General features: G+C 50.5%; 1 protein-coding gene across 3 annotated transcripts; it reads right to left on the bottom strand.

Annotated features, from left to right (window-relative positions):
* Window positions 1-1,804: 1,804 nt before the first annotated feature.
* On the bottom strand, window positions 1,805-11,185 carry LOC118228272 (RE1-silencing transcription factor-like). 3 transcript variants are annotated; one of them, XM_035419668.1, is made up of 4 exons: window positions 10,981-11,185; window positions 7,333-8,275; window positions 7,029-7,112; window positions 1,805-6,122 (listed from the first exon to the last, which is right to left on the bottom strand). In XM_035419668.1, the coding sequence occupies exons 2-4, from the start codon at window positions 8,264-8,266 to the stop codon at window positions 3,571-3,573; spliced, it is 3,570 nt and encodes a 1,189-aa protein (XP_035275559.1). In that variant the 5' UTR covers window positions 8,267-8,275; window positions 10,981-11,185; the 3' UTR covers window positions 1,805-3,570. The 3 variants fall into 3 exon arrangements, with proteins under 3 accessions (XP_035275559.1, XP_035275558.1, XP_035275560.1); XM_035419667.1 differs by having other exon boundaries at window positions 10,968-11,183; XM_035419669.1 differs by lacking the exon at window positions 10,981-11,185 and adding an exon at window positions 8,801-10,950.
* Between the last annotated feature and the right edge of the window lie 1,124 nt (window positions 11,186-12,309).

Genomic DNA, 12,309 nt, shown 5'->3' with positions numbered 1-12,309 from the left:
TACAGTCATACATCAAGTTGCTTTTTAATGCAGGGGAAATGCAAATCACTATAGGCGCTCGTAGAGAAATTTCAAAAAGCACAGACACACCCACACAAACACACACACGTAAGCACGCACACACACACGCACGCACACATACACACACACACATGCACACACACGCGCCCACACAAACACACACACGCAAGCACACACACATACACATGCACATACGTACACACACACGCACAAAAAGCTGAATCTACTGATATTTTACCTGTACTTTCTAATCAGTGTTTCTTCACACCCAGTCTATTCAAGCTTTACCAACTTCACTCCGCTTATATGAACATACAAAATGTTTTACTTGTGCTCCTTTTTACCTGCAGAAACAAGACAAATACATGTTGAATTACTTAAAACATCTATGGAAAGTCCAGCTTTGGAAGCACGTTTTGTGGCAGAGAAATCTCGCCAAATAAGGCAAAAGCTCCAAACAGAATTCCTGATTTTAAAAACTTTAAACTTTAACGCACAGGATTGGTTGCACTGTTTGCCTTTATTATTACAGCTGAATACAACATATCAAAAGTCTGCTTGGCTACACTGACAGCCAGCAGCCAAAACTGAATTCAAAATAAATGAAAGTACTGAATGTTCATTAATAGTATCAATGCAAACCTTTACAAATTGGCAATGAACCGATCGTAGACTGATTGTCAAAGATGTCACAGAACACGTTTTGGGCATAAAAAAAACAAGCCTGCATCTTTCAGCAGCAACAGTAAAACAATGGAATACTTTTTTTCTTAAATCTTTGGACATTTTCTCAAAAAGAAGAAAACATGAAATGAAAAAAAAATCTACATTTCATTCATCAAAAACGCACTACATGTACTGCTCAGAACCTCGTTCCTCTTCCCATCCACAATGCCTCCTTTTTCCGAAAAGCAGAGCTGATCAGCACAGGACATAGAGGGCCCGCCTTGACCAATCACACAATGACCCCCCCATGACCAATCATATAATGACCCTGCCACGACCAATCACACAGTGATCCTGCCTGACCAATCACACAATGATCCTGCCTGACCAGTCACACAATGATCCCGCCATGACCAATCACACAGTGATCCTGCCTGACCAATCAGACCCCCCCATGACCAATCATATAATGACCCTGCCACGACCAATCACACAGTGATCCTGCCTGACCAATCACACAATGATCCCGCCTGACCAGTCACACAATGATCCTGCCATGACCCCCCCATGACCAATCATATAATGACCCTGCCACGACCAATCACACAGTGATCCTGCCTGACCAATCACACAATGATCCTGCCTGACCAGTCACACAATGATCCCGCCATGACCAATCACACAGTGATCCTGCCTGACCAATCACACAGTGATCCTGCCTGACCAATCACACAATGATCCTGCCTGACCAGTCACACAATGATCCCGCCATGACCAATCACACAGTGATCCTGCCTGACCAATCACACAGTGATCCTGCCTGACCAATCACACAATGATCCCGCAATGACCAATCACACAGTGATCCTGCCTGACCAATCACACAATGATCCCGCCATGACCAGTCACACAATGATCCTGCCTGACCAATCACACAATGACCCCGCCATGACCAGTCACACAATGACCCCACCATGACCAGTCACACAATGATACCGCACATCCCCAGAAGTCATGTTTTGTGATCAACAGTTAAACGGGTAACTCACGGTTAAAAAATCAGGAGTTTTGCCATTGCTGGTAGCAAGGCACATGTTTGAAGACAGTTTTTTTTTTCTCATCCAGATTATTTGACCTGAATCACTACCAGCACAAACATGATGTGACCACAAAATGGTTCACAATGAACTTATCTGCTCAAGAAACTATTTAATGTTGAACAAAGAAAATTTTATAAAATATGTACATTTTCACATGTATAAATGAATAGCAACCCCAACTGCAATAAAAAGAGTCCATCTACAATAAAATATGCTGTACACAGAAATATAATTCAGCTATCAAAGGGAAACCTACTCAACTCCGTTGAACATAAAACAGCAAGATGTCTACCTACAACCTCTAACTGATATTTTGTACATATGTGTTGAGTTGGCCTTGACTTGCCAACTGTCACTACCCCTTCTTGAGCTCTTGACCGACAGAGGGAAACACTGCCTGCCTGAACAGAAGCATCGGGACAGAAGGTAGGGCTATCGGGTCAGAGCAGACCAAATTAATATTTGTTCCACTGCATAGAGTTTGGAGGCTGTGTGGAAAAACACACACACTCCAGTATCTTAAAACTAAACTACAGCTACAAATAAAAACAATATGTTTTTATTACATTTTAAAAAGTGTGTTAAGGAATACACGTTCTTTCAAAAGTGCTCAAAGAAATCAGAAAGAATGGCAGGCACACAGTCACTGGCAGCTGGGTGAAGTGGGAACGAGTCAGAACGACTGGTGCTATTCCCAGGCCAAACGTGAGCTTCTTTCACTGAACTGAGGAAAAAAAAACAAAACAAACAAAAACAAAAACAAAAACACGAGCCCTGTTATTACGCCGAGGGCCGTCTTTGGTTCTTTCTCATTTTAGAAATATTCATAAGCGTCATGCCACCTTTTTCCAGCAGGGGCAGCGCTACTCACTGCTGTTCTTGGCCAGGATGATCCAGAGCAGAGGTGAGCATGCCCGTCCGGTTTTCATGCCAACTTCTGGCCTTAATGACTCAGTTAGCCCATAACATTTTAAACTACATTTTAGATTGGCACATGAATGACTGTTTTTATGTGTCCCTCTATGAGTGAACCAGTGTTGGGGTAAACAGTCAGTTAGCTCATATAGCCAGGGCAATTGGTGGAAACAAAAAGCTGTGCACACACCGGAACTGCCCACCTCTGACCCAGAGTAAAGAAATGGAAGCTCATTCCAACAGGAAACAGTCCTTCAAAGGCTCTGGTTGCCAGGGTTACATGGAAACACCAACAGGAATTCTGGAATTCAAAAGTCTTTCCGCTGTTCTCAAGATAATCCCGTATTCCACTGACGTCATGGTAACAGCGGCAAACAGTGATATCACAAGAGAATCCTTCCCATGATTCGTCCATCTCACAAGCCCTGAATATACATGTAATTATACATTTTTTTGTGATCCAGTGCAACTGGAATAAAGTTTTGGGCCAGGAAGAGAGACACAAATCGACACAGAGCCAATGACGTTGAGCCAGTTTATGTTGGGAGGATTTGGATGCTCGTCTCTGTAAAGCTACGTCACACCGGCCTTCAAGAACACAATAAAGAGGGAACACATAGCAAGATAAGCTCCTGTCTCCACTGCACTGAGTATGTAGCGTCTTTCACTCTGGGAAAGCTGAGAAAAAGACAATTACTGTGAATCACAAACAGGAAATACAAAAGTTATAAAAGAGACACCGAATTTAAAAGCATTAGGAAAAACGACTGGCTTCTGACATCATAAAATACCGGAAGCGATCCATAGTACAGTGTGAGAGCCTGGGGACTGCCCCCCCCGCCCCCCCCCCCCCCAGGTCACGGCGGGCTCACTGCTCCTCACTGACGGCGCTCTCCAGGTAGTACACGTTCACCAGGTGCCGGTTCAGGTGGCGTCGGTACTCCACCTCTACAGGGAACGCGCGGTCGCAGAAGATGCAGGTGTGACTCGTGAGTTTGGAGGGGGTGTGGCTTTCCTCCACCGGCGCATGTGCCATCTCAGTCTGGGAGGGGCTATCTTTATTGGGGGCGTGGCCTATTTCTGTGGGGGCAGGGCTTTCAGTCATGGGGGAGTGGTCTATGTCAATGGGAGTGGGGCTTTGCTCGGTGGGGGAGGGGCTTCTTTCAATGGGGGAGGGGCTCTCAGTGATGAGGCTAGTGCTTTCCTCTGTGGGCGAAGGGCTCCGGTCTGTGAGGGAGTGGCAGTCTTCAGTGGGGGAGGGGCACTCGGTGGGGGAGGGGCTCTCCTCTGTGGGGGAGGGGCTCTGGTCTGTGTAGGAAGGGTAGTCCTCTGTGGGGGAGGGGCACTCCTTGGTGGGGGAGGGGCTCTGGTCTGTGTGGGAGGGGTAGTCCTCTGTGGGGGAGGGGCACTCTGAGGTGGGGGAGGGGCAGTCCTCTGTGGGGGAGGGGCACTCTGAGGTGGGGGAGGGGCACTCCTTGGTAGGGGAGGTGGCACTGCCCGTGGGGGTGGCGCTGCCCGTAAGGGTGCCCGTGGGGGTGGCGCTGCCCGTAAGGGTGCCCGTCGGGGTGCCCGTGGGGGTGGCGCTGCCCGTAAGGGTGCCCGTCGGGGTGCCCGTGGGGGTGGCGCTGCCCGTGAGGGTGCCCGTGGGGGTGGCGCTGCCCGTGAGGCCGTTGAGCCCGGAGTCGTCGCTGCCCTCGGAGACGCTGTCGCTGATGTCGCTGCCGTCGGGGCTGTGGATGCCCTCGTCCTCCTCGCCGTCGCCTGGCGTGCTGCCCGCTCGGGGCAGCTCCAGCGGGGGCAGGGCCTTCTTCCCGGGGGCCACAGGGGCGGGCTGGCTGGGGGAGGGGCCCCCCTTGCCGCCGTCCGCCAGCTCCAGCTGCTGGGGGGCAGTGCAGTCCTCTGCGGCTGCCCCCGCCCCTGCCCCCTCCTCCTGCCCCGAGCTCGGCCCGGCTAAAGCCCCCGTGCCCTCTGGGCCCTGGAGCCGGTCCGTCGTCTGCTGCTCCTCCTCCTCCTCCTCCTCCTCCTCCTCCTCCAGCACGAGCCGGAACTCTGCGACCGGGCTTCCGTCTTTGCACAGTGAGGTCCCAGCATCCTCCTCTGCGCCCTCGCCGGTCGTTTCGGGCTCCACCGCGGGCACACCCGGGGGTTCGGGCGTGGCCTTCTGGCTCCGCCCCGCCGGGCGTCTCTCAGCCTTGCGGCGTTTTGGCGCGGGGGCCTGGCTCTCCGCTCCCCCGCTGTCCTCCAGTCGCCTCCTCTTGCTCCTGGTGGCCGAGGCGGGCTGCTCCCCTCTCCCTGGTGCTGCCGTTTCCACGGCGCCCAGCTTCCTTCTCCCCGCTTTGGTCTTCAATTTCGACTCCTTCTTCGGGGGTTCTTCCAGGATCTCGCCCTGAACCCCAGGTGGCGCCTCCGTTTCCATAGCGACGTTCCGCTCCGTCCTCGCCCCGCTCTTGGTCGCGTTCTTCCTCTTTCCGCCGCTCCTCTTCTCTTTCTTCACCTCCGCCTCCCCGGCGCCTCCTGCGCTCCTTTCCTCTCCCGGGTCCGACGGGGCGTCTGACATCGTCCCGGAATTCTGCTCGCGTTTCGGCCTCCCCGCCTTGCGCTCCGCCCGTCTCCTCTTCCCCCCGCCGCTCTGATCCGCCCCCTGCTCTGATTGGACAGCCTCCGCCTGCGCCCGCTTCTCCACCCCGCCCTTTCTGGCCGCTCCGCTGACCTTGGCGGCCTTCCCGCCAGTCCTCTCCTTCCTCCTCTCCGGCGCGGCCCGCTCTCTCTGTTTCTCCGTCTTACGCTCCTCCCCTTTAGCCGCGCCTCCTCTCTCCTGGAGCGCCTCCTCCCTGTCCGCCGGGACGCTCTGCTCCTTCCTCTCCTTTCCGGCGACGAGCCCGCTGCCGGTTTTACCGGTCCTCCTGATGGAGAGGTTGATGGGCCCTGAGGAATCCTCCTCCTCCTCCTCCTCCTCCTCCTCCTCCCGCTGCCGTCGCTCCTCTCGGTATCCAGCGCCTCCGCCGCGTTTCTCCGGCTCCTCCTCCGGCTCCTCCGGCTCCTCCACGATGGCCGGCGGGCCGCTCCGGGCCCTCCTCCGGCCGGCGCCCCCCGCGGCGCCCGCCTCCGGGCCCTTGACCCGCAGCCGCACCTTGGACACGTCCATGGTGATGTCGGCGCTGCCCGGGTGGCGGGACTTGACGTGGTACTGCAGGTTGCACTTCTTGGAGGCGGCGTAGCTGCAGACGGGGCAGAGGAACTGCCGCGGGTTCACGTGCAGCTCCACGTGCTTCTTGTAGTTGCTGCGGTCGGCCGTCTTGTACGGGCAGTGCGGGCAGCTCAGCGGCTTGGGCCCGCCGTGCACCTGCCGCACGTGCCGCGTCACCTCGTGCTGATTGGCCGCCACGTAGCTGCAGTTGTCGCACTTGAACGGCTTCTCGCCTGGACGGGGGGGGAGAAACGAGAGGTCGATACTCAAAATCACATTCAGGGAGGGCCCATTCTCTTTGTTTTAATGGGGGAATACTGGACTTTCAGACCATAAATGCCTCTGGAGGCCCCTAGTAATTTGACGGGATTATTGTTGAACATCACCTCCTCCTATCAGCTGTCAGAGAGCTCTATAAGCGTCTGTGTTTCTGACAGACCCACATTCGTCTGCCTCTCTGGCAGAGACATTTAGGGTCTGAAGAAAAGATTCGTTTCCATTCGATCCTCGTTACGCACAGCCCACGGTCACATGCAGGGAGGGGAACAGCACGACGATTTGGGGAAGCTACAGGACGCAGCTCCACGGTACACGGCCGGGTGAACCGGCCCACACACACACAGTCATACATACCAGGTAACCGACCGCTCCGCTGGGTGCATTGAACACAGTGGGGGGAGAAAATGGAGGGAGTTAGCGTTAGCGTTAGCATTAGGAAGGAAAGGTAAAGCGCAGGAATGCTGTGAGCGATGTTCAGACCAATCCGCGTATGCAGCAGGCCTGTCCTACTCCTCTCTGAACTCTCTGGCCAACAGACACATCCTCTCTCCTGTCTTAGCGCACAATTCAACCCGTTTGCTGGCCCCTCTATGAGCCCCTGATCTGAGGCTTCAAACACCGAACATTTCCACCTCCGGCTGCATCCACGCTCAACATGGCTCTCATCCGCGGTGAATTAAGCACAGAAGAGCAGAAACCCACTACAGACCGGCGGACACCCACTACAGACCGGCAGACACCGCAGCCCTCCGGGGCTGGTGTGTGAGATCCCCGGTGCAGGGCGTACAGTACGAACGTTATATCATCACCGCTGCACTACAAGCGCTCCGCAGGTTCCACAGGTAAGAAACGCCACTCACCTGAGTGTGTTCTCATGTGCCGGGTCAGGTGGGTCTTCTGAGAGCTCGTGTACTGGCAGTAAGGACAGTGAAACGGCCGTTCACCTGCAGGGGAGAGAGGAGGGTTCAGGTGCACGTTCCACTCACCGCACACCTGGATTAGAGAGCACAGGTAACTTCCAGGCGCTCGCCTTTATTACCGCTCAAACCGCAAGAGCAGAGGAGAACAGATTTGCGAGTTTAAAGAAAGGAACGAAGAAAAGATAATATGTTCCACGTCAAAATGAAGTTCATGGATGAGGGGATGAGTGGGTGAGGGGCGTACCTGTATGGGTGCGGATGTGCTGCACGTAGTTGTTCTTGCGGTCGGAGAAGTAGCAGCACTCCGCGCAGGTGTAGAGCTTGCTGGGGAAGTGGTTCCTCATGTGCTTCTTCCAGTGGTACTGGCTGACGGTGGTGTAGGTGCAGATGGTGCACCTGTAGACGCGCTGGCTGTCCCCGCCCTTGCTGTGGTGCTTCAGGTGCGCCAGGTAGTGGTCGTAGCGGTTGGTGTTGTAGCCGCAGCGCTCGCAGCGGATCACCCCCTTGCTGTGGACCGCCCCCTCCCCGGTCGCCGCGGCGCCCGCCTCCGGCCCCGCCTCGCCCTGCGGCTCCTCCCCCTCGGTGGCCGCCACGGCCGCCAGCTTCTTGGTGCCGTGGATGCGGATGTGGCGCACAAAGTCCTCCTCGCTCTCCGCCTGGTACTGGCACGGCTTGCAGTGGAACGGCTTCTTCTTCCGGGGGTCTTCGCCGGGGGGGGGGGCCCCCCGCTTGCGCTTGGCGGCCGCCGGGGGGGCGCAGGCGAGCTCCGGGTCTCCGGGCGGGGCCCGCTTCCTCTGCCCGGCCCCGGCCCTGCCGCTCTGCTCTCCTCCTTCGTCCTCCTCTTCCTCCCCCTCTCCCGCAGGAGGCAGCGGGGTCACCGGGTGCGGGACGGCGGTTTGGATCTCGCCGTGCTCCTTGAACTCGTACCCCAGCAGGCTGTCCTCTTCCTCCTCCTCCTCGTCCTCCTCCTCGCTGTCCGTGTAGCTGCCGCTGCCCACGGTCTTCAGCTCCACCATCTGCTTCTCCTCCAGCCCGAAGTCGCAGGCTCCGCCCTCTGCCGTTAGTGCCACGTTAGCCAGCATGACCAGCTGGGGCACGGCCAGCGCCTCGCCCTCCATGGGGATGCCCACGGGGGGGGCGAACATGCACACCACGGCGGGGTGGACCGTCTGCGCCATGCTCCGCTCCTGTGGGGGGGGGGGGGCAGGGACAGGGGGGTCAACACGTCTCCCATTTGCTCTGAGCACCTGCTACGTCCTCTCAGGGACAGTAATGGCTGGTCATTGTCGTAGCTTGTTACCTGTATGTGTGTACAGATAGCGGTTCAGGATAAGTGCGGCTGCTAAATGCCTAAGTTTTCTTTTTAAAAAGTCATGTAATTTGTGATAAGCTCCTGTGGTATCATCATCACCATCACCATCATAATCTCCAACCCACTCTTTTTTTTTTTTCAAATGTATGATAAGGAAAAAAAAAGAAAAAATTTTGCAGGGAAAAAAAACAGGCTGGAGTCATGAAAAAGCATCACCAGCCTAGCTCAGCCAGGCTGTTTTAAGGAGAAACAGACTGCTGATCATAAGTCAGGACAGTCAAATTCAAATAAAAGTGTCCTGAACCAGATTAACTGATAAAGCTGAATGAGGGGAGCCTGAGTACACCAAGCTTTTCTGCCAAAAACAGGAGAAAAACAGGCCGACGTTTGGAGAACTTACTCTGCAGAGTCCCGTTCACCTTACTGTGAACCACCTTATTGTTCCTTACTTTTACATCCTTTGTTTTCATCATGAATGTGCTTTGTAAAAAAAAAAAGCTATTCACTCTTCTTATTACTAACATTATTGTCTCTGCCCTACATTAGTTTCATCGGTGTGAGGTGGTTAAAAATAAAAATGCAATGCAATTTTCTGAAATGAGGTAAAATTCCTGGCTCATTCCAAACGCACTGTCGTTACGATTTTAAAATAATAATAAATAGTGGTAGTTTGGGTGATGACATTCAACTTTTTTTCTACTTTAAAGGTCATCTTTACGGCCCAAGAGACGGCAGCACATACTGAAATATGAAAAGGGAACTAAATTCAGACCTTAGACCATTTCAAAAAGTTACGTTTCGATTACACAAATAGACGCAAAGAGTTTGTATGTAGTGCAATTTAAAAATTTGTAAGCTAACATACTGTTTAAAGAATTTTATTTAGCAGCCTTTCTTAGTGCTGCAGGTCTTGTTTAGCAAGACAATGATTTGGTTGACTAAAGTCCATTACAGAAGCAACGATCTTCCAAGGAAGGGGTGTAAATACATATAAATAAGTTTAGCCTCTTTCACCTTTAAACAGAGACACTTTAAATGTAAACTGTTGTAGCCCATCTTGCAATATACAACGTAATTTATAAATGAATGTAAAATAAACATTAGGTTACTCTCAACGTAACAATGGCAGAAAACCAAAAGTCACTCAAACGACCCCCTTGATTCTATCAATCAAGACAGCTCATGAATTACGTGCTTCTTCCGTTCCTATATTTATTTTATTGTGGGCATTTCAGTTGCCCATTTAATTTAGTAAATGATCCGTCTAGGCTATACTCCATATTAGGACAGAGAAAATATAGTTCTGAAAAATTCAACAATTCGGACGTTTCCATCCAGCTAGATCATTGTTATGATCGGCGTAAACTGTTATTTAAAGGACAGCAACGTTCATAAGTTCACTAATTAATGGACAGCTCATTTCAGGACAAACCTGATAAAACACGAGAAAACATTTCATGAGCCATATCTGACGGCTAACGACTTCGAAATATATTTAGCTGCAAAGAAACGTCAATACAATCCCCTCTACTGATAAGGGGCAGTGGTGAACTTCGTGATCGGCCATTTTAAAACAGCAGCACCAACCTGCGCTCCTAAGTTAGAAAGAGTTTCATTAAGCAGGGGGATTAACGCGACGGAACTCGCAACTTAGTTCATCAGCAAACAAGATTATCAAACGCTCATTATGCATGTCCAGCAATGAAAATCCAAAACATTTAACAATTGAACCGTTCTGTGACTTTAGATCGAATGTAGCTGCTTAACAAGCTGTTCGTCTAACTAGCGAGCTCATGGGTTATGGCAAAATGAACTTAATAAGCTAACATCAGTTAGCTGTACAAGCCATTTAAACAACATGGCTGCTCGCTAGTTTAAGTTTAACATTAAACATATCTCCACATCAACTTCAATTGTAGTACTAAAAAGCAATGCTTCCTTCGCATTTCACCAAATAGCACAAGGTCAAACTTTGTTGTCTTTCGGAAAGTGAACTGACTTTGCTATCCTGCGTAACATTACCTAGCTCGGAAAATCAGAATATTGCCACAGTTTTGTTTTACGGGGAGACGTTGCTCTGGCAACTGTTCGTGCAGTGCTAATTATCCGGGGGTGCAATCGGTTGGAAAAAAAAACTTCTGCTTGACTGCATGAGTTAAATCGCTGTCCAGCCATCCTGCTTTCTGACCAAGGCCCAATCCAGTGCACACTAAACCAAAACTCCGAAAAGGAAACACACAACTATCTGTCCGGAAAAGGAAAAAATCTGGCTTGTACTGAACAAAGATAACATTGTATGCAACAAAGATAAATCAAAACGGTGCAGAAAGCCACTTTCTAGTAGTTTGAGGAAATGCAGTAATGGCACACCCCAAACTTTCTGGAGAGCGTGTACGAGTGTTAGCCGTGGTCCTGATCTGCGCGCTGGATCAGCCCTGGACAGCGCCTCTCCCTTTTCTCAAAAGTACCCTCCATTTTCAGAAAAAAAAGCCAAGGAAAGTTTCACTTTGGCGAACGCCGACATAAAACCGCACGCCGTGTTTGCCTCCCCCGTACGCCACACTTACCGTCGATACGCACCTTCTGTTTAGAAACTTTTAACAAAATATATTTGCACTTTTTTTCCGCACTGTTTGCTTCTAGCCCTCACATTCCAGCACACCGATCCGAGAGCAGACAATGATGGGTGACGTCACCGCGCACGAGCGTCACTGCCCCGGCTTGGAAGTTCCCCATTTGACAACAAGGAAGTCTTAAAACAAATTAATTTTACACTAACTTAAAACCGTGCGTTTTCATTGTATGCAACATGGTACCTTATCGCATAATACTGCCATTCATTGTTTGGGTTGTCCCCCGTTAAACCCCGTTTACATCAAGCTTATAACATTTTTGTAAGGCGCCACATGGTCGAAGTTCTTTGTGTTGAAGCGTAGAGTGGCTTTGACGATATCATGTGTATGAAAGACTTTATTTCAGTTGAGTATCCATGGTACTCAGTCAGACAAACGGAACTCATCACTCGATCGATCGGCATCGCCAAATCAGCTCGAGATAACATGTTCGAAATTCCAAATTCAAACAACCTTTGAAACTGGTGCATTGATTTTTCTTGTTGAAATAACAAAATCAAAATGTCACATTTTAGCACATGCAGCGGAAAATACAAATGTTCCATACAGTCTTCTTTACGTAATTTCAAATATAATTAACTTATTGTGTCACTATCAACATTTGAAGTAAAAAAAAGTTTATAAAAGTTTATGAAATTAATGCTGTTGACTGTGCAATGCTGCATCACCATGCCGACAGCAGAGTTGCTGTTGACTGGGCGATGCTGCATCACCATGCTGATAGCAAAGATGCCTTTGATGGGGTGATGCTGCATCACCATGCCGACAGCAGAGATGCTGTCGACTGGCTGATGCACTGTGTTGGATTTGCACCAGACACATTTCTTTGCACTTAGGCAAAAAAACTTACACATTTGTCTTGTGTGACCATAAATCATTTAACACATTTGCGGTATCACTTAAGCAATTATGCTGTTTAGTGGTGCAACACGATGTGAAAATTATTTTTCCACAATAAATTTTATTCCTGACAGGCTGGACACAGCAAGAGCTGCATTCTCAGCTATAGGCAAAACTGACAAGGCTAAAAGAGCTGAAAAACATGTTTCCATGTACCTTGAAGGTCCATGGAAATTTGTCTAGCCTTGAACAAGGTAGAACTCAACAGGGTTTCTCAATCAATGACTTATTTAGGGCAAAAACATGTACACATACACATACACATCTTATTTGCATAATAATCAGTTAAAAATATAATGGGGTACAGTCACTCTGAAACACCATCAGTCCATCATTAGAATATACTGGATTTAATTTACAGAAATATACCCCAAGT

This window comes from Anguilla anguilla, chromosome 5 (assembly GCF_013347855.1).
Source record: "Anguilla anguilla isolate fAngAng1 chromosome 5, fAngAng1.pri, whole genome shotgun sequence".
In the NCBI taxonomy this organism is placed as follows: Eukaryota; Metazoa; Chordata; class Actinopteri; order Anguilliformes; family Anguillidae; genus Anguilla; species Anguilla anguilla.
Note: the sequence above shows the minus strand (reverse complement) of the source record. Positions and strands in the feature narration are given on the sequence as shown.